General features: G+C 48.7%; 1 protein-coding gene across 1 annotated transcript in view; it reads right to left on the bottom strand.

The window, feature by feature from the left end:
* The window catches only part of LOC144129404 (uncharacterized), a 198,349-nt gene extending 172,495 nt beyond the window's left edge, over positions 1-25,854 (bottom strand). The window contains exon 1 of the mRNA XM_077663537.1: positions 25,432-25,854. Within this exon, the coding sequence (XP_077519663.1) occupies positions 25,432-25,768 (337 nt within the window). The 5' untranslated portion in view covers positions 25,769-25,854. The remainder of the gene's footprint in view (positions 1-25,431) is intronic.
* Between the last annotated feature and the right edge of the window lie 1,811 nt (positions 25,855-27,665).

Genomic DNA, 27,665 nt, shown 5'->3' with positions numbered 1-27,665 from the left:
GCTCTCGTCAACATCTACTGTGTAACGGCTTCGCCGGTCAAGACTCCTCGAATTCTTCCAGAAACACGACGGGTCTCTGTCATCCCAGTCGCCACATTTTCTTCAGAAGCAGTTTCTTCTTGGCATTACTGAGAGTCGGTATATTGGCCGCGACAACGGCCAGCTTTGGATTTCTTTTGGGAGCACTGTTCGAAACACCCTTGACCCCCGTTCGAGATGAGTGGGACGAAGCGGTTGTAAACTTGAGTCTACTGGCCGATGCCGTGTTCGTCTTTTACGAGTTTTATGTACCTCGCCCTGAGCTGCACCTCAGCAGTTCTGGCGTGGTATGTCCGATCGCAGCTTCGGGCATTGCAGGTCGGTTAGCTTCGCTAAAGACTGGCGCACTGTGACGCTGACATAGCCCCGTCGCTCGAAGCGATACGCAGCAAGCAGGCCAAGATCACGAAAATTAACGTATTCCTCAACGACCCCTGGAACCCAGACCTCTTCAAGTCATCCGCGTGCCTGTGTGGAAGCAGTGCATCAGCCTTTAGTGTCCCATCGTCGAAGCCACTGGCCGCTTGGACCCGTGGCTGGTGCTGTGCTACAGCTGTTGCTGTTTCCTCCGTTTCCTCGGGATGGCGGTGAATAGCCAGGATTTGAGCACCGAAGAGGGACGCACATTACAGAGAACTGATTTTAGGCGTGGTTACCTCGCTTGAGATGCTGAGTTTGCTACACGGCAACTGACTACATCCGATACCAGATATACCGGAACCGGATATTTCAAATTATTGACTATATCACACAGAGATTACCATCTTGAAACTCTTGTGAAAAGTATAGGAAAGAGGCGCACTATAAGCAAACATTTTCGCCTGTCGCTCAATATTTCGAAATGCGCTCCGCGCATTAGGGACGCCCTTCTAAGAGGTTTCATGAACAGAGACTGGGTTTCCATCTCTTATACCCATTTTCCACGACATATTGCTGCCCTGCTTTGAAGCCTACTTGAGTAAACCTATCTGTGGCCCTCGCCTGGAGTGCTTTATTCGCTTCGCTGCCGAAGGCGTTGTTTAAGGTGGCGGTGATGAATCTCAACGGCGTAAGAGCAGCTTTGGCTAAAGGCCGCCATGGTATGACGTATTTTTCTGTTGCACATCTTAGGTCGAAGAACAATTTACTAAAGCATTTCACCCGTGACAGACTGGGCGCCACGCCGGTAAAAAAACTTGTACCCATTATACCACCTGTGCGTAACCGACGGCACTGGGGATCGAACCCTGCACTTCCCGCATGCAAAGCAGATGCACAAAAGCTGCAGCGTTTTGTGGTTGTTAACTGTCCCTTAATTTGACGACGGGTTATTTTATTCATATTTTACTGGTTACAGGATTAGACATCCTACGGCAGGCAGTGGCTAGTTCTAAGGAACCGTCAGCTGCGGCTTCCATGCTTAGCTGGTTAGACATACCAGCGCCTAGCGAGCGGTGCGATGCCAGCTCACTGGCGTCCGGCGCGTCGCTGCAAGATTCTAATCACAAGTGCTGGTGGAATGCATTCTTGCTTCTAGGTTGCAAGTTACCTTTTAGGTTGCAACTTTTATCTATCGACCAATTTCCTGATATGCTTTGTGTACGAAATATCCAGTTTCGACTGTATTAAATTTTTTTCCGTCTTGATCCGGCTGATGTGAATTTAGCGCACTATTTTTACCACAATGCAGTTGAGAAGGTCAAGTCATCTAAGACTTCGCTCTTAAAGTCATCAGCAAGTGGACATGAACCGTCCTGACGCTGTGCACGCAGATTTGCTTCTTCTATTATTTTATTATCTGCAGCGTTATCCGCAACAGTTGTAAGATAATGTACTTAGCTCAGTTTCGGTGCCACGATGCACTACAGTGTAAACAATTTTTCGAGCCCAAAGGGTCACGGACGCTGCGAAAACTGCGAGCGTCGTTTGAGGAACGGATAGATACAACATATGTCTCTCTTGGCGATAAGTTACAAATACCACCGCGAAAACACCCGTAGAGCTTCACTTCAACCATTACTTCATGGAACATACTGGTCTGTATTTGGTTCTTAAATACTGAACAGTCCTGCCATTAATACTAACAGGAATCAAAGCAGGAAGGAAAGAGAAATACATGACAACGATAGAAAAAGCCTGGCAAAAAGATGATTGCTGGAATACGTTGAACAGGAGGCAAGAACGCACTAAACCGAAAGGGAGTACTGCAACGATTATTCCGAACTGGTAATTGGAATATTTAAATGATCATCAGTGAAAATAGGGAGAGTTTAAATGCGTTTCTAAAATAATCCATCCAGCACCAAACCACCTTAGACAGAATGCTGCTGACGCGTATGCCTTTCGTTTGCAATCTTGAAATTTTAAGCATTAAGGTAAAAATATCTGGCCTTGATGTGCCTTCTATTCCTAGATAAGCAATGCCAACGCAAACGGCCACGGCGCCGTTTATAAAATGATAGTCGCTGTGCGTAGACGTGACACGATTGCTTTAATTTGAGCTCAAGCCCACCAAGTAAATAGTAAACTGAGGGTACCAACATGTGCCCTACTATCGGCATGATATGTGTGAACAAAATTCATTTTACCGTTCTCAGCAGTAAACGACTGTTTTGCATTTGAACGGAGTGACAAAAAGACATATGGGATTTTTCAAAGAACACAAATTCGTGGGTTTTATCCGCCATATCCCTCTGACGGGTTTGCTGCATAAGTCAGGTGAGTGGAGCTGAGCGACACAATTGCTCAGGTGCGCTGCTCTTAGATTTGAACCATTCCTCCCTTACCCATGGTTCGTCTACGTTCGGCAATGAAAACATGCGTACTGTCCATGCAATTGAACTCATTGCCACAGGCGATGGGAAAATGAGGCTTCTATGCTGGTTTTTCATGTCTATTTTAGCCAGCCCGCACAGTGTTCGACGCTGTGATAGGCACCTGAAAAGTGCCCTACAAAGGCTCGAGTTGAGACGCTATGACTGAAGAATGAAACGCGCTCGTGGCCACGTCATGTTTTCTCACGTCATGGCTTTGACACTGTCATACTCGCGTTTTACGAACAAATAAATCCCCCTAAACTTTCGTTTTAGCTGAGTGTATGTAATATGATATACTTAAGGGGAATTAATAAAGAATTCAAATATTTTGCTCAAAATGATGTGATATCGCGGGGCCAGCCGCATCTATAGATCTCACAGATCCAGAGTAGTTTTTCGGTATTGCAGTTCATAATTTCTAAGGCCCAGTGAGCAACACTTATAAAAAGTTCTGGAGAGCTCAAGAACCTACCCTTTATCTCTGGATTCGGGCCAGAGTAAGTTTGCCTTCTAAATTTATTTTTTGAGGATGCAACAAGAACTACAATGTCACGTACCAGTGCAACAGATGCCATAACCGTGAAATAGCCCGATTTGCGTGATGTGACCTAATATCTGATGAGAGGATTAGAACCTAAAACCACAAAAAATTCCGTGGCTGCTGCTTTGAGCACAGTGAGTTATGCATTGTGTTGAACAATAATATAACAAAAAAGCCTGTACACAGTGATTACCTTCCAGGCCCAATTCCTACATGATGCCATCGAACCTCGAAGCATGTGCATTACCGGGACAGGCTTCTACCGACTTCACAGGCCTGTTCTTCAATCGGTAAGCGCTTGCTTGAAGGGAAGGTTTGGCTGTCCGTTTTAACAGCAGCTAACTTAACGTTAGGTTTGAATCAGTTTGATAACACATTAGAAAAGAAAGAACATCGAGAATTGGGAAATCAATCTCTCACAACCGGATGACACACGACGGATGGCAAACTGCACGAGCACTCTCCTTCATTCTTAGTAACGCGTCCGCCTTCGTGAGAGGCTCATTAATGAAGTGAAACAAAGCAAACTATAGTAGAGTGTGCGGGCTTTATCCTGCATGTGCTTTATGAGGCTTCTTCAGATTGATTTCGATCATCTCGAGTTCTCTTATACGCGCTGACATTGAAAAGCACGCTGCTGATTTTGTTTGTTTTTTGCAATTGGCACCCGTGGAAATCTGGCCCCCGCGTATACAATTTGATCCAATAAACTCGGCTTCAGTAAAGAAAAGGAACAAAACACGGGAGGGATAAATCAAATGGCGAAGCATAGTCATATAAATAAAATGCAAAGCTATAGAGCGGTAGCGTCTAGCCGGGTATGGGTTTCGCTAGGTGCGCTGTGCACGCTGCGCTCGTATTTTGAGACTTGCCCCCGTGGCAAAAACCGCCGTGGTAGTTCAGTTAGTGCTCTTCGCTACTGATCCAGAGTACCCGGGATCGAACCCGACCGCGGCGGCCGCGTTTCTATGGAGGCAAAACGCAACGGTGCCCGTGTTCTATGCGATGTCAGTGTATGTTAAGCATTCTCGGGTGGTCGAAATTATTCGCGAGCCCTTCACTAAGGCACCTCTTTCTTCCTTTCTACTCTCAGTCTCTCCTTTATTCCTTCCCTAACAGCGCGGCTGGGCAACGGCCGAGATGTGAGATACTGCGCCATTTCCTTTCTCCAAAATCAAATTTTCAATTTTTCCGTCGCACCTGAGGATGTACCAGTACAGCCGAGAATTGTGGTTGATTCACCTTGGCAACACCATAAACGCTACGTGCCAGGGTGTAAGGACCGCACAGAAGTACGCGACTGCCGTTCGCTCAATAGCTCGCGCGTACCACCTCGAAAAAGAATACGAGAGCGCTGAGTCTCGATGGAGGCGAAACGCTAAGGCGCCCGTGTTCTATGCGATGTCAGTGCACGTTAAACATTCCCAGATGGTCGAAATTACTCCGGAGCCCTTCACTAAGGCACCTCTTTTTCCTTTCTTCTTTCAATCCCTCCTTTGTCCCTTCCCTTAAAGCGCGGTTCCAGTGTCCGCGGATATGTGAGACAGATTCCGTGGCCTTTTATTTCCCTAAAATAATAAATTATAATAATAATTGTGTTTTGGGGAAGGAAATGTCGCAGTATCAGTCTCATTTATCGGCGGACACCTGAACCGCGCCGTAAGAGAAGGGATAAAGGAGGTAGTGAAAGAAGAGGTGCCGCAGTGGAGGGCTCCTTAATAATATTGACCACCTTTTCCGGGTTCGAACCCGACCGCGGCTACTGCGTTTTTATGGAGGCAAAACGCTAAGGCGCCCGTGTTCTGTTGCGATGTCAGTGCACGTTAAAGATCCCTGAAAACCTATTTTCAATTTTCTGAGAACGGTGAAGAAAAATTGTTTTCTGCGGAAAAGAAATGGTGCAGTATCTGTCTAATATCTCAGCGCACACCTGAACCGCGCCGTCAGGGAAAGAATAATGGATGGAGTGAAACAAGGAAAGTAATACCTTTGTCACACGGGCACTTTGGATCCTCATTGAGTCAATGCTGATCGAACTCAATGCAGATCGACGGTTGTCACAGGGCCACTTTCAAGCGCAATCGAGCTCGATCCTGCTTGACTTGATGCCGATTCCTCAAGAGTGCTTGAGGTTTCAAGCACAATCGAGAACACTCGCTCTCATGAAGCTAGAAAAATAAACACAAGTTAACAAAACCAAACCACAATTGTTGTTGTTGTAATTGATTAAAATGTAATACAGAACATTTTTCAGGTACTATGCCTGCTTATATGCAAACATTTGAAAATAATCTCTACACCACGCTCCAAGCTTCGCCGTCAGTGTAAACAAAGATGGAGTCCTCCTGCTCGTCGGCGCGGAAACTGTGGAGCGAGCGCGAGACAGCCGCTCTCATCGACTGCTGGCAGGACCGCCTAAATAATTTGCGGCGCCAGAAGAGAAACGCCGCAGTCTATGCAGAAATCGCGGATGCGTTGCGGGCCCTTGGGTTGCATCGCACAGCAACAGAGGTGCGCCACAAAACCCTGGGGCCCTATTCTCGACACGCATGGCCGCCGTTCGCCGCCATATTGTCTCTCTGATTGGCTCATTGGGCGATCACGTGCAAGTCACGAGTTTTAAATCTGTGGCGCGAAACCATCAGGCTTCGAAATAGCTTCCTGCCGTGACGTCAAAATGACGTGTACTTGAAGACTGTGCCGGGTTGGTAAATTTTAATGTCTGGGGAGGCGAAACGAAGCTACAGCTGGCATGGAAGAAAACACTTGGCTCGTTTTAGCAATTTTGAGAAAAACAAGTTCGTACTGTGAGGGTTGCTTCCTAGAATGTGATTGGCTGGAGGAATGTCACGTGATTCACGTGATGCACAAGCATAATTCAGTGAGGTCAAAATGACGTTTAGTGACGCAAAGGAAATGATGTCATTGTTGAAAAATGCCCCATTTGGCCGCCATAATTTGAGAAGGCCGCAAGATGGTCGAATTATGGTGGACATAGTTGAATTATGACCACACTGATTTATACAGCTGTTAGCTCACCGTAGTTTGGTAGGCGCTTATTTCAAGTAATAAACTGTTCAGAAACATGGTTGTTTTGAATGTAGAAGCATTGAAACGGCGTTATAATGGTACCTCTAATTAAGCAGCCTTTTAGAGCCTTAATTATTACAGCGTAATTTTACACCCGCGTGAGGACTCTAGCTGCGCTCCCGTTTCAAACGGTTCTCTAATGCTAAGAAATTATCGGACCGCGCGGTCGCGGTTGCTACAGCACGGATATGGCGGCGTCCGTAGCTGCCGTTTGTTGTCACGGGCTGCGAGAAGCGAAGGATTCGTGAGTGCGCCTCAGTGTTTTCGAAGGACTGCACGGTTCGTGAGTTTGAAGGCGTGGCCAGTGAAATATGGTGTGGTGGCTTTGCAAGAAGCTTTGCGGCAAGAGGCAGCGCGTGAGCACCTTGGTCTGCCTTAAACATGGGATTGTAGGTGCTCCGGCCGTTACTCTGATCCTGTGTTTCAAGGCGCGATCGGTAGCTGTGAACGTCTGGACACCAATTAGTTCAGTGTTTGCCTCTATTTACACGCTGTCGCTGACCTGATATTCAACTGCGTGTGTGATGAGAGGGTGGCACAAAGGGTTGTCTGCCGGCTGAGCAACATGCTTCCAGAATGTGCTCGGCTTGTCGGCGGGACTGTGGTCATCAGTGCATCATCTGTGTGCTTAATTTGTGTGCATCAGTGTCTTTGTGCATAAGGGCAGTTTCTGAAGACAGCGGTGTCAGCAAGGCAGCGTACATGTGCCGGGTACATCGTCTCGAGCATCGATGAGGTAAGGGAAACAGCAACGAAAAATTGCTGTTGACTTTCTTCAGATGGCTGCATGCAAGGTTATTCATATTGGTGGCTGGTGGCTTTCTTCGGGTGTGTAATAACAAGTCTCTTATGTTCCTACCCTTTTTTGGTCGCATGCAAACAGCTATGAATCTCATGGCACATTTATTTGTAGCCTATTAAGCGAGGAAGCCTTGCGCAAATAAAAACAGCATTTCAAAATAGTCTTGTCTGCAAAGTAAAACGCACAACGAGTTTTCAGATTACTACAATATGCGGATGTGGGTGACTCGTAGGGCGTCTGCATGTCTATGGTTTTCTTTCATTGCACACAAACGCAATGGCTTGGCATCTGCATTTTGATAAATGCAGTTGCAAAAGCATTCGTGTAGTGAGATTTTAGTGCAGTTCAATATTCTGAGGTAAAGTTAACCTTGGACGTCCCCTCTAATGTGCCTTGTAGCAGTTGCCTTCACTGCAACACAATAAAAATAAATATGTAATAATTATTTATACCCATCAGTCTGGCTGTAGTCAAGCTGTTTTCACAGTTTTTTTTTACTTCCTCCATCATTTTGATAGAGATGACCAATAAAATATAACTGTTACAAAAGCAGTTTATTTGAGTCGTAGTTACAGTCATACGTGAAACTTTAGTTTGATAATTACAGCCCTGTGATGTCTCGTATTTGAAAGTCTTTTCTCTTGTGTGTATGAAACTTGCATTGCACTCAAGCTCACGCACTAAAGACAGTGTTGATTGCCTTCCAGGTGACATGTGTATAATGTGCCTCTTCGATGCATCACTGCTATCCTAGGAAGTCATGTGCTGAGGAATGCTGCTGCAAGGTTCAACATCGTTCACCTCTCAGCTAGAGTGCTTCTCAAAAAAGAATCATTCTTTGGAAGGGTTGCATTGGATGTCTTCACAGGTGTCAAGTGCTGCACATTTGGAACAGGATTCTTTTCAAAGGCGATCACAACTTGCACTGTGCGACACATTGCATGCATCCTCACTTAGCTGCAGGACTCACTGCCATAGTTTTCACCTGTAGTCATGCTATGATCAGTCTATGTAAACATTTTTTGTGCTTCAAGTTTCATTGCACACAGCAAGAAAGCTGTTCAAGTCTGTGATTTTTGTGCTGCTCTTTAAACAGGACCAAATTTTGCTTTCAGTTTGTCACTAGAGTGTGTAATGACAGGTGTGTTTGATGTGTAGACTAGGCTTTTCTCTAATGCTGCAGTTCTTCACGTGACAGGAAGCGTAGAAGAAACTTTAATCCTACCATCTGCAAATTGGCCGGATGTGTGCTTAAACACATGCTTTAACGCTACTGAACAGTTGCTAATTCTTAATGTACTGCAATGCTGTGTGCTCTCTTTATGCAGAATGTGCATGTTGGTGCTTTAGTGCAGTGAAACAGAGGAAGTCACCAAAATGTTTTTCTCCTGCCAGCAGAGCTTTGAACCAGTACTTCTCTTTGATTTCTGTTAAAAGTTTGTGCTCCATGACGTGATTACTGCTTCACTGAAATTTCTTGACATGCACGAAACATAGGGATGTGTATGCAGTCATTTATCACATCTTGCTCAGGGCGCAGTCTGATTTTGTAGGCAACTGTTCGTCCGATAGGAGGTCCCTAATGCGTCATCTGTCTGTGCTCACAGAGCAAAGCAAGCTTTGTCTCCTGACATTTCTTTGCCTCTGAGCCTGTTTCCTACTGTTTCTTTTAAATGCTATGTGTAGTGATACAGCAATCCACTAGTTTTCCTCTGAGCAAAAAGTGAGGCAACTCTTTCATGTTTGCCATCTGCCAAGCTTGTATGAATGAAAGACAAGGCAGCTGTCTGCTAGTTCGACCAGTTTCGCTGTGTAACGCCCCGCTTTTACCAACCTTGTTGCTGGCACTTTGCTTCTTGGCTGCTGCTAATGCTGTTAGGCGAATTTGACAAAAATTCCAGACAAGCTGTTCAACCTATGTTTTTTTGGTAAAACTGGGGCATCAATGGACGCATTGCTATTTTTTGATTCAACACAGGAATCTGCTGGATTTGGCACTTCGTGAAATGGGCATTATCAATGTGCACATATACCGCATCACACTTCTTTCACACATTGCAACTTGTCTTGTTACCGAAGAAATCTGCCTCTGTGACCCTGATGTGTGTGGGATATTATCACTTTTGCTGTGTGGCAGCAGCAATCGGCTCATTACTGTCATTGCCATCACATGTCCTGCAGCAGTCATGATATTTTCTTTTGTATCAAAAACAAATGTGTTTGTTGTGATACTTTGCAGAAAGGAAGTTTGTTCTACAGCTGACGCTCCAAAATTTTGCTTGAGCTTCAAAAGAAAACTGGAAGCAAAGCAATTAATTTTTTTTAAAACAAGCTAATATTTCAGGGGGCTCAAATTTTGTGCAATATATCTTCCAGTGCACTCAATTTCCACTAACATATTGCAGTTTTCTCTGCCTTTGTATCACAGCTGATTTGTTTAGTCAATAAAATGCACCAGTTTCACTTACATCTATCCTGATCACCAGTTTATTGTCTACTTTACCCAGTACTCAGGCCTTCCCTTCCGATTAACTGGTCAGTGCCACCAATGTCTAATCCCACCTCTATGTAAAATTATCTATGCATGCGTGGCTGTGCTGATGTTCGGCAAAAGAAAGATACAAATGACTAAATGCATGAGAAAATTGCATTCAACCCTTTAGGGCACTTTGTACACAACTACGTACATTGCGAAATATTTTTTTTCGTGGTTTGCTTTAGTTGTCACTGATTTATTAATTTCAATCCCATTTAGCATCCATCATCCTCTAAATAGGGTGCTTTTTATGGTTGCAGCACATATTTTTCTGGCAGAATACAACAGCATAGCAACTGCTCCAGTATGTTTGTAAACAATGCCTAGATCAAAAATTGGAATGCTTGTTCTGCTTTGTATTTGGCATTTCTGTTTTGGTTTTTAATGGTGCGCCAGCTGTCTTCAATTGTAATGAATTGCAGGGTTGTAGTCAAGTCTTCAGGCCACATGGTCTGCTTTTGATCCCCGAAGTGCAAAACTCAGTATTCTTGAAGCTTAAAGGGCCTTGAAAGGCTAAAACAAGGATTTTCCTCACCTTGCAGAAGTTTATAGCATGATGGGTGCCTTGAATACTTCACTACACAGCTAAAAAGTGAACCCTGTGGCGTGAAGTCTTCACGTAGGGGTCCACATGCACCGTATCGGTGCAATTCCTACTGCTGACTTCTCCTTTTAGCTGTGTATTGTATAGTGCTGTGAGGATAATTTATTTTGTGTTGAACAATCTCCTGTGGTTTATTAATTATCATGAATACATCCTATGCGGTGCACACATTAAAAAACCTACCGAAAGCCAGTGGCTACCGTCGCTGGCTAGATTGCTTTTTGTGCATCCTGGAGACATTTATCTTAATTGTACCCTAACCAGAACACTACCACTGTCTGTATTGGTGCCTCCCATATGTTGTCCTGAGGGCGACATCAACATTGAATGTCTTGCCTATTTTCTGTCTAATCTTACGCTTTTGTTTTTCCTGCCATGTTTCTACCTCTATTGCTGCAATATTTGGCTGTATTAAATTCAAAAAAGCGGTTACCAATTTTATGTGTTCCCCCACTCTTCTTTGTATACTTCCGGGCCTTCAGAGTATGGAAATAAATTAATTTCCTCCTTGTCTGTAGTGCTCCTAAGTTTACTGTCATGTTTTTGTTCTCCTTCAGCTCTTCGGCTCATGGTGCCGCTTAGTTGTCTCTTTAAATACTGCGTGCAAGACCAACTGGAATGCTTGGCCCCAAAACACATGTTCGGGCTTTGTGTGACGTGTACTAGGCAATGAGTGTGCATACATGAACATTAAATTAAGTTTCTTGCATCACACAAATAAACCTGCCGCGGTGGCTCAGTGGTTATGGTGGTTGGCTGCTGACCCGAAAGACGCAGGTTCAATCCCGGCCGCAGCGGTAGAAGCCCGTGTACTGTGCGATGCCAGTTCACGGCAAAGAACCAGAGGGGGTCGAAATTATCGAGAGCTCTCTACTACAGCATCTCTCATAGCTTGAGTCGCTTTGGGATCATAAACCCCATAAAAAAAGCAAGTAAAGCAAGTATCTTGCACATTGCATGCGTCTTACTGTAATATGGTGTCCACCACCGATATTTACTCTCTACCTCTATGATCCTCCCCTGCCCCTTTGTGGAATAACAGGTGAAGGAAGTTTTCCTTATCCGGCCTCTCCACCTTTTCTGGCATATATCTTTCTCTCTTACTTGGAAGCTTGCTGTACTGTACTTTGTGATGACCCCCATAATGCGCAGGTCCACACGGGACGGAGAGGCAAAGAGACACCGTATGGCTCAGTTTAAACAAACAGGTATATTCAATAATTACACATGATTAAGATTATACATCAGAGGCTGGGGCGTCCGAGCTTACGTGCCGACGACTTCATGGGGGCGATGGAGTGGCTCCGGAGTTGGGCTCGAGCGGTTGCTGGCAGAAGCTGCACGCCGTCGGGCTTCGGCGCTGAAGGCCCTCTTGGCGAACGATGTCGTCCTGAGCGTCCCCCTTCCGTACTGCTTCTCCCTTTTTATATCCTCTTCTCCACACCCCCTAGGGTGAGGACGCCCACGCCGGAGGGGAAGGAGGGGGGGCTAGGGCTTTCACTTGGGCGCACAAACATACTACCGCACTTATTGTCTCGCCCCCCTCACGTGTTGAGTCAGAGGGAAAGAATGTTGTCTTCGAGGTAGCGCATAGCGTCGGCTGTGGTAAGGCGCGCTCTGGCCCGCTGACAGTTCCTTTGTCCTGGAATGTGCTCGCGAGGGCCGCCCCTGGAACCGCCACGCCAACTGGGGAGGATAAAGCCTGTTTCCCCGCGGCGGCGGCGGCGGGTCCCTTCGTTCTGGTCGTCACTCAAAGAGCATGGCTGGGTAATTGATGATGCCGCTGTCACGGCGGCGGGTCCCTTCGTTCTGGTCGTCACTCAAAGAGCATGGCTGGGTAATTGATGATGCCGCTGTCATCTGGGTCTCCGTCTACGCCGCGCCGTCGAACGCGGAACCTCGTAGCACACACAAGGAATGTACCTCGTAGCACACACAAGGAATGTACCTCGTAGCACACACAAGGAATGTACCTCGTAGCACACACAAGGAATGTCACAATCGCTCACCCTCCAGAAGAATGTTCTCCGAACATTTGAGTCCACGCAGCTCCCCTTGTCTTTCTGAATCGCCTCGCACAGTGCGTCCGACAAAACACTTTTCGCTGCACTCAACACCACTGCACAACACCATATGCCTCCGCTGTCATAACTGGCGTCTCCAGGGGCAGCACTGATCTTCTTTTACAGATAAACATGAAACTCAGCACCCAAGCCTCTTATTTCTAGTCCAAACTGGACGAAATAAATTTACCACAGTTACAAAGGAGCTCCCACTTCTAGCACGATCACGGCACAGACAAAAATATAGATAACGAAAGGAAGTAGGGCAGGTTCTGCATGCGCTCCGCATGCTCTCCTGTGAAGGTGTTACTTAATGACAGAAAGGTTTAACTACCAACTCCGATAACTTAACACATAAGCACATAGCAATGTTATGAGCTGTGGCATTACACAATTCTAACCAGTTCAAAACTCCGCTCTGTTTACGCCATTAGTCCGCCTTAGCTTTCCAATTTCGCAGCGGATATCGGCCTTCATGAGTCATACTAAGTAAGTCTGTGACCCTTTGTCTGCTTTGGGACTCGCGAGGGCTCGTGGCAGGAGCCTCTCCTGGCGTTATCTGCGCGGCAACCTCGCGCGCTTCTTCTTCTAGCAATGCATGAAGTAAATCCGGTGGCATTCCGGCCGTCACCTCTGGCACCTGCCGAACAAATGCAGGAGAGGGCGTTTCTTGCGAGCTATCTGCGCGCTCCGCTTCACTTCTGTCCCCATCAAAATCCGCGCTTTCCCTTTCCTCATTTCGTGAATACTGAACCGGTGCCGACTTGAGGCGATTTGCGTGTATCCTTATCAAGCGCCGGTTTACGTCTCGGACTCTGAAGTTTACCGGAGAAAGCTTCTCGACAACCTCGCACGGTCCTCTCCACTTCGTCTGGAACTTACGAGCTAGCCCAATCTGCCTTTGGCAGTTTTCAATGTACACGCTGTCCCCCACATTAAACGGCGCGTCTCTAGCACTGCGATCGTGCACCTCCTTCCTGCGCTTCGCCGCTTTCTTTAAGGCCTCCTTTGCGATGTCCCTCGCCAATTGCAAGCGCGATTCTAGCTCAACCTTATAGTCGTCCAGTGAAGCGTATGGGACACGACGGGGGCCCTCTGGCACTTCACTAGGCTGGTCCGGGTCTCGGCCGTAGAGAAGAAAGAATGGCGATTCGCCCGTGCTCTCGTGTGCTGCGGAATTGTAGGCAAACATTGCATACGGGAGCCACAAGTCCCAGTCCCGCTGGTCGCGCGAAACAAAATGCGACAGGAACCCGGCCACGGTTTGGTTCAGTCGCTCCACCGCGCCGTTGCAAGCCGGATGGTACGGTGTTGTCTGCTTCTTAGCGATCTTAAGCAGCTCGCAAACTCTCCTCATTAGCTGCGACACGAAGTTCGTTCCCCGATCTGTCAAGAGTTGCCTCGGGGGTCCATGTCGGAGCACGATCTGTTCGACAAATGCTCTTGCAACCGTGTCTGCCTTCTGATCTGGGAGTGCTACCGCTTCCGCGTATTTTGAAAGGTGATCGAAAAATACTAAAATGTACTTGTTTCCAGAAGTGGTCGTGGGCAATGGGCCCATTATGTCCATACCTGTCCGCTCGAAGGGAGCCGAAACCTCAGAGAACGGCTGAATTGGAGCTGGTCTTCGTCCCTTGGGTGTTTTTCTTTCGAGACAGGAATGACACTTCACACAGTAGTCTCTAACATCCTGTCGCATGCCACTCCAAAAGTACAAACGCTCCACACGCCTGCGTGTCTTCGCTACGCCAAAATGACCGGCGCATGGCGCATCGTGAAACGCGCGAAGAACCCTTTCTGTCCACGACCGAGGTATGACGACTCTCTCCCAAGCGGTTTTCTCTAATCTCCCTTTCCTGGTTGGCCTCGTGCGCCGACACAGGGTGCCGTCTTTGTCAATGAAATAACCTAGCTGTTCGGGGTGAGACGGTGCGCCCTCTAAGCTTTCGATTATTCGCTTCAGGTCAGGATCTTTGCACTGCTCTGTGCGTAATTCGGCGGGGTCGACTACGGGGACAAACTCATCTATAGCTGCCACGGCAGCTGTGCGGCTGAGTGCATCAGCATTCAGATGTGTCTTTCCTGACTTGTGCTCAACTTCAAAGCAGTATTCCTGCAGGTGTAGATTCCATCTAGCGAGTCGCGAGCTAGGGTCCCTGACACTCATCACCCATTTCAGAGGATGGCAGTCTGTGACTAGCTTGAATTTGCGGCCGTAAAGGTAGCATCTGAAGTGCTTTACTGCCCAGACAACGGCGAGGCACTCCCTTTCCGTAGCTCCGTACTTTTGCTCTGTGGGGCTCAGCTGTCGGCTAGCAAAAGCAACGGGATGTTCTTTGCCCTCGATAACCTGAGATAGCACGGCACCAACTGCGAACTTTGACGCATCTGTGGCCATAACGAAGGGCAAACTAAAATCTGGGTGGCGCAACAGCGGTGCACTCATTAGCTTCCTTTTCAGGGCCCCAAAAGTATTCTCCGCCTTTTCGTCCCAGCGAAAGGCGACATTTTTGGCTGTTAAGGCGGTGAGCGGCTTAGCGAGCTTGGCGAACTCCTCTATGTGCCTTCGGTAGTAACCGATCAGGCCGAGAAACTGCCGGACCTGGCGGACGCTAGTCGGGGATGGAAAATCCGAGACACACCTTAGTTTCTCAGGGTCCGGTCGCACGCCGTCAGCTGAAACAACGTGCCCGAGGTATTTCACCTTGTTTTTGAGGAATTGGCACTTAGAGGGCTTCAGCTTGAGACCCGCTGCTCTTAGTCGCACCAAAACCTGCTCAATATCGCGCAAATGGTCATCAAAACTGTCACTGTATATGATAATGTCATCCATATACACGAAGCACAGCCTCCACAGAAGACCTGCCAGGATAACATCAGCGGTTCTCTGCCAGACAGCAGGGCTGTTGGCCAGACCCATCGGCATTCTTTTCCATTCATTGTGCCCTGAGGGCGTGTTGAATGCCGTTTTCTCGGCATCTGCCGGATCCATTGCTATCTGCCAGAATCCCGCCGCCATGTCCACTACCGTGAAGTACCTGGCAGAGCCCAGCTGAGAAAGCGTCTCCTGTATATTGGGGATGGGGTATGGATCGATGCGAGTTACGGCATTTAGTTTGCGGTAGTCCACTACCAATCGATACGAGCCATCTGGCTTTTCCACCAATAGTGCTGGTGCTCCCCAGGGTGACTTTGAGTGTTCGACAATGCCGCGATCAATCAGGTCCTGCACCTGCCGCTCCATCTCCTCACGTTGGGAGTAAGGAATCCTGTACGCACGCTGGTAAACGGGCGATGAAGTGCCGGTTTCTATCCTGTGCTTTATAACGCCACAGCAGCCCAAATCCAGGTTGGACGCGGCGAATACCTCCGAGTAGTCGTTCAGCAAACCAGCCAGAGCCTCCCTCTCCCTGGATTTTACGTGAGAAAGATCGAACGACACCTTTGGAGCAGCCGAAGGACTAGCATGCTCTACAGTTGCGAGTACCGTATCGGTGGGCTCACGTTGCTCTATCGCAGAGGTGAAGAAAGCCAATGTTTTGTTCTTGGGAAGGCTCAGTGGCTGCTGGCTACAGTTAACCACCCGTAGGGGCACTCTGTGGGCGTCATTAACTGTCACGAGGCACGCGGCTGCCTTCAGGCCATTGCTGAGAGAGTCGACCGGCTCAAGCACTCCCACGGCGCCGCTCTCTACATCTGAAGGCACAAACGCGTACAAAATGTGCTCCGACCAAGGAAGGACGACCGCCTCCTCGACCAGCCGGACGGCAACCCGCGAATATACCTTCTCCAATGATCCCACTGTTTGACGGGTGTCAATATCGGTAATGCGAATCTCAGCCCCTCTCCTGTTCAAAAACGGAACTTTTGAGCCGCCCGCATTAACCTCTTCCTCAGAGAATGAGACTACTACCTTCCCTTTTCTCAAAAAATCCTGCCCTAATATACCTGACACTCCGTTTGGCAGAGACACCGTGTCCGGGCATACGTAGCAGGGGTGCTCCAATGCAATTCCGCCGAGAGAGAAGTGTAACCGGTAGAGTCCACTTATGCCAAGAGGATCCCCCGTTATGCCTACAAATTTGGTTGCCATACCACCAGACGCTTCCAACACCTCGCGGTCCCCCTTCCTTCGAAGCGTGTTAAAACTGCTCTCCTTAAGCAATGTCACCTTTGACCCCGTATCTATCAACAATTCCATACAACAACCATTTAACTTGCAACGCACAACAGGGCATGCCTCGTCGGCCACACAAACTACCACCACCTCATCATCTACTGCTCCCTCCCCACGCTCCTCAGGCTGGGGAGGACTATCTAGTTTTTTGTCTCGGTATCTGGAGCCCCGCTGTAGGCTTGCTTAGGGCGTGTCTCGCCTGCTTCTCTTTGTGGCTCCCCACGGCGCACGTTTTGGCAGAACCTGGCGATGTGTCCGCGACCCTGGCAAGCGAAGCATACGATTTCTTCAAAATCTCGCATACCGCGCCTGTAGCTTTGTGGCGGTCTCCGGTTTCCAGCGAATGGGCGCTGTTGAGCGCGCGCTTCAACCTGGCATTCTACCTGCTGAGATAGCAGCTGTTCTAAGCGATCTAACCGCTCTGTCAAGAGAGCAACCTCAGGGTTGAGCACCGCTCTCTCTATGACGCGTACTCTCGCTGCGGCTGTCGTTAATGCCTCATTTTGTTCCTCATCCAATGCGGCCTCCACGGCTTGGTCGAAATTGCTCGGCTTGCGCGAGAGCACGAACCGGCGCACGGGGTCTTGCAGACCAGCCACGAACAAAGCGGTCATTTCCTCTTTAAGTATATCCTCCGCGTATTTCTTCTTAAGCTGGTCTCCTTCCTCCTCCCTGCTTAACGTATCGCGCGCTAAGCGCTGAAGCCGCGACGCAAACGTTCGCACGTCCTCCCCTACCATCTGTCCGGCGTCACGGAACCTCTGTACTCGCACGTGACGTGGTTCAGTGTCAAAATGCTCAAACGCGAGCTTCTTAAATTCCGCAAATGATTTTGTGGATTTTACTTTTTCGTCTCGCCATGCAAAATCATGAGCAGCTCCTGCCATCTTACACCTCGCCATTCCAAGCATTTGAGCATCGGACCATCCCCCCATTTTCCCAATCTCTTCTAGCATGGAAAAGAAATCGCAGATTGGAACCCCTGTCTTATCTCCCGTAAACGTCGGAATGACGCTTCCTAATGTCAGCATGCTTGCTCCGAGCGACGGCTGTGGAGTGGGAGCTCCCTCAGATAAAGACATTTTTTTTCAAGCCCTCCGGTGCCTCAAGCCTCTCAAATGGGGGTAAGAGTCCCACAGTCAGTCCCGTGATTCCCTTTTGATTACCATTTTGAAGTCATGAATGTCGCAGCATTCAGAGGACATTTGCTTTTGAGACCCCACTTCTGACACCAGTGTGATGACCCCCATAATGCGCAGGTCCACACGGGACGGAGAGGCAAAGAGACACCGTATGGCTCAGTTTAAACAAACAGGTATATTCAATAATTACACACGATTAAGATTATACATCAGAGGCTGGGGCGTCCGAGCTTACGTGCCGACGACTTCATGGGGGCGATGGAGTGGCTCCAGAGTTGGGCTCGAGCGGTTGCTGGCAGAAGCTGCACGCCGTCGGGCTTCGGCGCTGAAGGCCCTCTTGGCGAACAATGTCGTCCTGAGCGTCCCCCTTCCGTACTGCTTCTCCCTTTTTATATCCTCTTCTCCACACCCCCTAGGGTGAGGACGCCCACGCCGGAGGGGAAGGAGGGGGGCTTTCACTTGGGTGCACAAACATACCGCCGCACTTATTGTCTCGCCCCCCTCACGTGTTGAGTCAGAGGGAAAGAATGTTGTCTTCGAGGTAGCGCATAGCGTCGGCTGTGGTAAGGCGCGCTCTGGCCCGCTGACAGTTCCTTTGTCCTGGAGTGTGCTCGCGAGGGCCGCCCCTGGAACCGCCACGCCAATTGGGGAGGATAAAGCCTGTTTCCCCGCGGCGGCGGCGGCGGGTCCCTTCGTTCTGGTCGTCACTCAAAGAGCATGGCTGGGTAATTGATGATGCCGCTGTCACGGCGGCGGGTCCCTTCGTTCTGGTCGTCACTCAAAGAGCATGGCTGGGTAATTGATGATGCCGCTGTCATCTGGGTCTCCGTCTACGCCGCGCCGTCGAACGCGGAACCTCGTAGCACACACAAGGAATGTACCTCGTAGCACACACAAGGAATGTACCTCGTAGCACACACAAGGAATGTACCTCGTAGCACACACAAGGAATGTCACAACTTGATCAGGCATCTAAAGGAGCTGCTTGATTTTATGGTAGGTGCATAACTGTTATTCTACGACGAAGAAACTTCAAGACGCTGCCTGGCTCGTGTGAGGGAGGTGTGGCGGCCTGTAAGTGCTCAAGAAAATAATTTTGCCCCACCTCACAGAATGTTGTGCTTACTTGCATCGCACATATAGTGTAGCTGCTTCTGTGTGGTGGTCGTGAGTGTTACGCATTCACTTAACAAGTAGAAAAAATCTATGCCTTTCTAGGAAGGGAAAAACAAGCAGAATTGCTGACAGCATTTGTAATTTTTATGAAGTATTATATGTGCCACTTACATCACAACAGTGCATGCGTGCAGGCTTGCGAAGCAAAATATGAGTACATCACTGAATTTTGTGAGGATACGCTCTATTCAAATTATGTTGTGTGTGTGTGGGGGGGTGAGTTTTCGCTTTGTTTTATGTTGTTTGTTATTAATGCCAGAAAATAATCTTTTTTTCCCCGGCTTTGCACATTTAAGTTGACAATAAGGGATGCGCACTCGGTGTGTTCTCCTTGACGAGATTTACTCCGATATTCCGCGCTTTGCAGTTTCGTTTCGTGCGCGGGTGCATGCAAACATGACTAACAACACAGTCTGGTGCAAAGCGTTGCCTAAAATGTGCACATTGGCTTGCCTTGCCAAGCATGCATTTCAGCACTAAACACATCTTGGAGGCCTTCCAAGCGCACACAGATACAACTCCGCTGCACCCCGCTCTCTGTTAAAGCCGATACGTAGCGATTAAATCTTTAGCACCTTTGCTGACCTGACGGTAGCTGACGCGGCGCCTAGGAAACAGTGGGTTTCCGCAGAGTTTACAACGCTAAGTATGCGAGCGTTGTCCTCAGACAGGGACTGCTGGCCTGCGCGTATTTAGGCGCCGTTTCAGCAGTGGCGGCACCACTCTAAAAATATAGCTCCCGTTGCTTCCTTTCCTGGCCCGGACGAGATGACTTTTCCCTCAGAAAACTGCCTTAGCCTCAATTCGTGCATTCAACTGTGGCTGGTAAGCAAATGTGCGAAGCTGTCGTCGATGTTATAAGGAGCAATGCCACAAAGGCATCATGCCGGCCAAAGCTTTCACTTTCCGCTCCCATTCGGCACGTACGCCATTACGAATACCCTGACCCCGTTCCTGATGTTCGCCAGCTTCTCTGGGCAACAGTACGCACGCGTGTGGCGCCGCTCGTGACTCGCGGGTACGCCATCAGTTCACCTCGACTGAAAAGTCGTCTAGGCTGCGCCCTCGCTCGCACCGCCGCATCGAACTCGATGAATCCTTTGACAACCTACGTGCGAGTCTTTCGCACTGAGTAGCCTAAGGTGCCCTTAGCTGCTGCCGGACATCCGACATGATACTCAAGAGGCCGCAACATATTTCACTCCTTCGCACTGCCCCTCGACGCGTATGCACCGAAGATTGCAACGCAAAGGCTCAGCGCAAGCTCCCGGAGCGGCGTTCTGTACTTGGCTGTTCCGTACTTGGCGCCAATAGTAGCAGACGACGGTATTTATTTCTAGATCAGTTTTTACTTTTTTTTCTCTTCACTTAATCAGATTCTGTGGGTACGTAACCTGGCACCGCCTTGATGGTAACGTCACGCCTACGTCACAATTTGAACAAAATGGCGAAATGTCGAGAATAGGGCCCCTGGCGCAGATACAATGTACCGATTTGGCTACGGATTTGGCTGCCGCTCCCCCCGACTGCACAGTGTTGCCGGACATCGCCATGTTATGGCTGTCGGCGGAATATTTAGCGCCACCTAACACACATGAGGGAAACTTCTCAATGAGCATTGAAAATGCCCGGGTAGCACCGGATGTTTCGAGCGTGCTCGAAAATCTCGATGCAGATCGAGCTCAATGAGGATCGAAAGTGCCCGTGTGACAGGGGTATAAGAAGGAGGTGCCGTAGCGGAGGGCTCCGGAATAATTTCGATCACCTGGGGATCTTTAACATACACTGATATCCCACAGCACAAGGGTGCGTCTTGCATTTCGCCTCCATCGAAACGCTGCCGCCGCGGTCGGGTTCGAACCCGGGTACTCCTGATCAGTAGCCGGGCGCTTTAACCACTGAACCACATTGTTGGGTCTGAGCCGGAGTACCCGGGTTGGAACCGCTGTTGGAATAGGTATTGCCGGTTCTGCGCAGAGTGGATGATTTGAATGACTTACACACCGAATAATCAAGAATACTTCGCCGCCAAATCAGCGTCAGTATGAATTGTTAGCCTTTCAGGGATTTACAGGAGTTCCATACCTTTGTCATAAACCTTGTATATATTCATCTTGCTGTGAATCTGATGACTAAACATGCGCTCCGAAACTGGACAAATTTATTCTTGGGAGACTATGCAGGACTGGTTTGTTAGCCGAGAGAGTCAAATTGCTTACATGCGAAGAGTGATTTAATTGCAGTTCAAATTAGACCTGTGTGGGTCGCCTTGCATTGCGAGTTTCATGTCACATGTCATCACAATTAAGTGCGGGAGATACGGAGAAGTGCCTGTCGTATGCGGCGCACTCGGAAGAAGTAATTTGCTGCAAGGATCCTTCCGCGGCCCTGGCCAGCATTGCACGCCTATGGGCTTTCTTTGTGAGATTCACTGGGGTTGTCAGCAAATCGTGTTCATGCTCACGGAGGAAGCCTTTAACGGATGATTTGAATTTTGAAAAAAAATTCTTCGGGATTGAAAAACGGGCTGTATGAAGGAAACCGCCTCACAGAGTGGCTTTTCGCAGCGAGGATTGCACTTTCGGCGCGGCTGTGCGCTGGCGCGTTGTCGAATGTGAACACTGCCTGTGTATCGGCGTCCTGCTCGCGTACCTTTCGGGAAGCCTCAGCAAGGAAGTCGTTGAATGTGGCCCAGAGAACTTTGTCCGCTATGCTGTAGTGGAGCAGTCCTTCTGGAGAAATGCAAACCAAGATATTCAGGTTGGCGCCTTTCGTGCTTGGCACGAGTCTCGCAGCTGGCACGCCGCGCTGGGCTCTCGCGAAGCTTCGTGTACACAAAACATTGTAGTTTGTTCCATCCATATTGTAGTGGGCCAGAGCGGTTCCTTGGTTCTGCCGCCATTGCGCGTAATTTCTGCCGTCGCGCTTCACGTCAAGGCGGTTTATTTCAACTGGCCTGCGCGTTGCAAGTTTCAGTGTGCAGGCGTGCCCGTCGAGAAGGCGGTCAACAGTGGACTTGCTGATCTGAATTTCCGGGAACCTCTCAATTTGCGAGTTTCCTATCTAATTCATTGTAGACGCAGAATTGCTGTCAACAATGTGGCACAAAGTCTTCTTCACAGTCTAGCAAAACTTTTGGGTTTAGCCTCCGCATTTCTTTGCCTCTTATCTATCAGTCGCTGGAATCGACCGGACAGTCTCTATAATTATACCAAGTGCGGCAGCGAGCAGGTTGAGGTCGCCACCGCGCCCCGACACATCGACGATCCTCGCCCGGTCTGTTGCGGACACCGGCCGGTAGTTCTTCTTCTGCTCGCCAGGCAGATTTCCACGTCGTCCTCGTTTCTTCACGCTCTCCATCTCAGTCGACTGTGGAGTGTGCTTTCTGTACCGTCGTGCGAGGAGTTGGCTTGAAGCTTCACCAGAAGTCCGCAACAACGGACCATACAAGTTGCGCTGCCAGAGACAATTCTGTAAAATCATCCACTCTGCGCCGAACCGACAATACGTATTTTGGAACAAATTTGTGTTGCCTCCACAAAAATGATGTGGTGCAGACCTATCGACAGTTTATTTACTCTCTGAAAACAGATTGATTTCATGACAAGTATACTAGGATTGCAAAAGTGACGTGTTATGGCGCACAAGACCACATGTCACAGTGTGGCCAAAGTAGGGTTACAAAGTGACGTGTGATTCACGATACTCCAAGTTACGTGACTCCGCATGATGACTCGGTTGAAACTGTATTGTCTCCAAGACAGACTTATTCCGCACATAAAACCGTTTGTTTTGACACCAAACTTCATAGGGTTGAAAAAGTGACGCGTCGTGATGCATGACACTGCAAGTCACGTGACCCCGGGTGATGACTCGGGGAAAAGGTGTCATCTTCGCTACTGGCTTATTACGCTAGAAAAACCGATTCGTTTGATACCCAACATCATAGGGTTGCCAAAGTGACGTGTGGTGATTCACGATCCTCCAAGTCACGTGACCCCGGATGACGACTCGGCGAAAATTAATTACCTTCACGGCGGCTTTATTACACGAGAAAAACCGATTGTTTTGACACCCAACTTCATAGGGTTGACAAAGCGACGCGTCGTGATGCGTGACACTGCAAGTCACGTGACCCCGGGTGATGACTCGGGGAAAAGGTGTCATCTTCACGACAGCCTTATTACGCTCGAAAAAACGATTCGTTTGATACCCAACATCATAGGGTTGCCAAAGTGACGTGTCGTGATACACGATCCTCCAAGTCACGTGACCGCGGATGATGACTCGGCGGTAATGAATTACCTTCACGACAGCTTTATTACACTAGGAAAACCGATTGTTTTGACACCCAAATTCTTAGGGTTGACAAAGTGACGCGTCGTGATGCATGACACGGCAAGTCACGTGACCCCGGGTGATGACTCGGGGAAAAGGTGTCATCTTCATGACAGCCTTTTTACGCTAAGAAAAAAACAGACTTGGTTGATACCCAACTTCATAGGGTTGCCAAAGTGACGTGTCGCGATTCACGACCCTCCATGTCACGTGACCCCGCACGAAGACTCGGCGAAAATGTATCGTCTTCACGACGGCCTTATTAAACTGGGAAAACCGAACCCTTTGATACTCATCACTGCAAGGTTGGAATAAAGTATCGTCATGATTAAAGTCGATCAATTGGAGGTCACAGCTCATACTGCCGCATCAAAAGTGTTTTCGACCTAACGAAAGGCTTATTCCGCACGAAAAACCAATTCGTTTCGTACCCAACATCATAGGGTTGCGAAAGTGACGTGTCGTCATTCATGATACTGCAAGTCATATGACGCCGAATGATGACTTGGCTAACACGCATCATCATCACGACAGCCTTATTACAGAGGGAAAACCGATTGGTTTGATACCTATCACTGCAAGGTTGCCATAACGTCCCTTCATGATAAACGTCGCTGCTTGTTGCGTCACAACTTGTAATGACGCAGCGAAAGAGTTTAGAGTTAGCGATAAGATTGCAATAGAGACTTGATGTGATGCATGATAGTGCAAGTCCCGTGAGAGGGGAGAGTGGACTCAACGAAATAGCTGTGTGCAAAGGATAGCCCTATTGTCCAGGGTAATCCGATACCAATGTTATTTGGTCGCGAAAGTGCCTCCCCTTTGCCGAAAGTCACTTGACTTTATGAGGCAGGAAGATTTTCACATCATTGGGCAGTTTATTAATGCCATGTAGGAACACACTGAATGTGCTAGCTAAAGGTGTGTCGGAGTGATAGCGTCATTACATTCGATATAACGTTTCGTTTCATACCCCTCATGACTTTGGTTGAGAATGTGGGACGTCATGTTGCAAGTGATGCGAAGTCATGCGAGTGGACTATCGGCTGATCACAGGGAGTTTATCTCAGTCTCACCTTAATGTGGGTCGCTCATCTTATCAGAATAATAAAGGTGTGACATGATGATGTGAGTTGCAGGACACCACACAAGCATATCTGCAATGTGCTTCACGCTCACCTAGTACCTAGGTTGATGTGGTGGGTGGTCTAAATACCCGGCCCTTATTTGTTATGGTTCGAGAGTTATTACATGCTAATTGGGTGTCTAATGCTTCGTCAGTAAAAACTCATCAATAACGCGTCTGGGATTTGTAGACGCGTTTTAAGTTTGAGGGGTCCAGTGTGAGAATGCATGAGGATTAAATTCGCTGGCGTTTGGATTAAATGCTTCGGCGCTTGGATTAATTTCTGTGGCACCTGGATTAAATTGAATGGCACCCAGATTAAATATTCTCGCGTTTGGATTAAGTTGGGCGGGAAATACTGTAGTTCGCGTAGAGCCAAGAGATGGCTTTGCGCATTTCAGATATCGTCTATTTTGCTCGGCGGCTTTGAATCTTCACTGATCTTCACTGATAACTAGAGTTGTACTTATCAGGCTGTAGTCCTTGGGTAATGCTGCAGTTTATTGAACAACAGAACACAATGCTTCAGAAAGCAATCCACAAACAATGAATGGACTAAGGGCATAATCCAGTGGGAATGAGACGGGAAGCTCAAAATTATGGTATCTGGTGAAGAACACAACAGCCATCGCGTCATAAAGCAAGAAACAAACAACTTTATGGATATTACCGGAAAAGCCTTTTACGAGCAAATCAAAACAAAAGAAGTTCAGACGATTGGTACGCGGGCAGCGAATATGGGCGGTGGGTATTGGCAAATGTGCTCATTTATGCACAGTCACTTCGCATAAATTTCTTTCGCTGCCTCTCTGTGTAGACGGATATGCACAACAGTCTCGCTTCATTTAGTCAGGTTGTCGTAGAAACTGATCTGGCGTTTCAAGGCTTCAATGCGTAACTCAGCTTCTCTGCATATCTGATCGGCGATCGCCCACTCGCTCGAAAACATGTCGCACTGGACAGCCTTGTCTGCACGACTTATCTGTGAACGGGCATCTTTACCGGCCTCTGGTCTTCCGGTCTCGCGGTGATGTCCATCATACAGGGATGGCAGAGTCGAGCAAGGAGAGCATTTGCAGCCGTCCTCCCCAGCATTGGATCGGCCACTCTCCGGCGTGGGCCCCGAATAGCTGTTGGCGCTGCCACCAGTGTCCCTGTGACGGCCACCATGCGAGTGCTGCCCGCAGTTCACACCGGCCGACGCCGGCCAGACGTCGCCTTCACTCACGGCACACAGCCCCGTGGCGCCCTCGTTCACGACTCCGACCTCCGCGTCTTCGATGTGGAGCTCCGGGTCTTCCGCGGTGCCCGCACCTTTCTGCTTGTGAGCGGCAGCCATCGGCAAAAAACTGGCGTCACGTTACCCTTCACTGAAAAAGCCGAACGCCGCAAGCTGAGTCGGCGCAGCGAGAGACCTCGCTTCAAAATCGCTTCTCCTACGTTTATAGTGAACTAGAATCCCTATCTAGTGGCGCGAACGGAGCGCGCGGCAGCGTAGCGGCTGAGGCAAAACGCCTCTTCTCGCCGCAAGGGGCGCTACTGTGCCTTTTACTAGCCCCGTGCTGCCGCTGCCGGGCTGCTTCTCACATTCGGAACGGCTCTCCGGGCGCTTAACTGGCTGAAACGAAGTGTTTTGTCTTAGTTCTACGTTTCGGCATGGCTCCTCGAGCTGTAAACTGTGAGTGATCCGTAGAAAATCGTATTGCGTGTGTGAAGTTCGTGCTATAAAGACACTACAGAGCGGCACGATGCCGAAAAGGAAGACGGACTCCCATTGCTTTGCCCCGGGCTGTCGGAGCGGTTATCCAGGAGCTCCTAAGGCGTCTTTGTTCGTCGCTCCCACGGACGACGAACTTAGGAAGAAGTGGGAGCGCAATGTGCGGAGAGATGACAAACCTTTCACTGAGTCCTCAGCGGTCTGTGAGCGCCACTTTGAGCCCGAGTGCATATTGCGGGACTACATTCACATGATAAATGGCTCCGAAGTGCGACAACCCCGTGGGAAGCCGTCACTGGGGCATGGTGCGGTGCCTACCCTCCTGCCTGACTGTCCGTCTTACCTTTCGGTCCGAAGAGCGAAACAGAGGCCAGAAAGGCCAGCAACAGCAAGCGACAAGACGCACAGAATGAAATTGTCGCGCAGATGTCGCGCAGGAAGCGCTTCGTCAGCCTGTAACCGATGTTTCGATTTCCGAGCTGAACGCTCTAAATGAAGCTGCAGGCCCCACCGAGAGTGGGCCCTTCACAGTTAACATGCTTCGAGGAGTGATATGCTTCCCACAAAGACCTGGTGCTGGATAAATTGCGACAGTGACGCCAGCGTGCTCTTCGCAACAATTCGATACGAAGAGACACCAAACTTAAAATTCTTCACGAGAAATCCGTGCTGTTCCCTTTTTGGATGCAGATGCTGGCCAGCAAAGCTCCCATAGTAGCAGGCAGGAACTTGTTGATAAACTGCTAGATGCAGGCAACATAGATGCAGCAAATGCAGTGTTCCCGAAATTACACCCAGACCATTCCACTTGCATTGCGGCATCAAGTGCCAGGCGGCTAATATTTTATATAGCTGGTTATGTGGCCAGGAAATGTGTTCTGAAGACGGGCTGTGAAAGCTGCCTCAATTTGCTTTTGTTGACCAAAGAGGCGGCTGGGAACTTAAACCTAGCCCAGTTCACTCGCATGAAAGACAACGGTGGTCTTCTGTATCCCGCTGCCGCCCTATACGAATTTGTAACTGACCTAGAAAATGCTTTCACAACATGGTTTAGCCTCCTAGAATTACATGCAGACAGTATCATTGATATTGTAGATGTGGTTAAGGCAAAAACAGAGCTTCGACTTGGCTGTCCAGACCACTGTGAAAATGTTGCAGCCGAGCTCACTGCTTTTTACATAACAACCCGCCTAACTTTTTTATGAAATGCATCAATAGCAGCAACAACCGGAAATGCCAAGCTTCTAAGTCCCTGAAAATGAGTCGATGCACAATTAGATTAAAGAACACGAGTGGTCGAAATAACCAGAGTCCTCCACTGCGGCGTCCCTAATAGCCTGTGTTGCCTTAGGTCGTTAAAACCCATGGCACCAAACTATAATCGAAGGTAAACAATATCAGCCTGGCAAAAGATGCACCTAGACAACTAACATCCACAGGCAAATCCGTCAGCCTCTCTCATTTCCCGGCTCCCGTTCTCGGTAGCAGACGGCATACGACGACGCGATTTTTCATCATC

Source organism: Amblyomma americanum, chromosome 1, assembly GCF_052857255.1.
Source record: "Amblyomma americanum isolate KBUSLIRL-KWMA chromosome 1, ASM5285725v1, whole genome shotgun sequence".
NCBI classification, from domain to species: Eukaryota; Metazoa; Arthropoda; class Arachnida; order Ixodida; family Ixodidae; genus Amblyomma; species Amblyomma americanum.
This window is presented reverse-complemented; position numbering and strand designations above follow the sequence as displayed.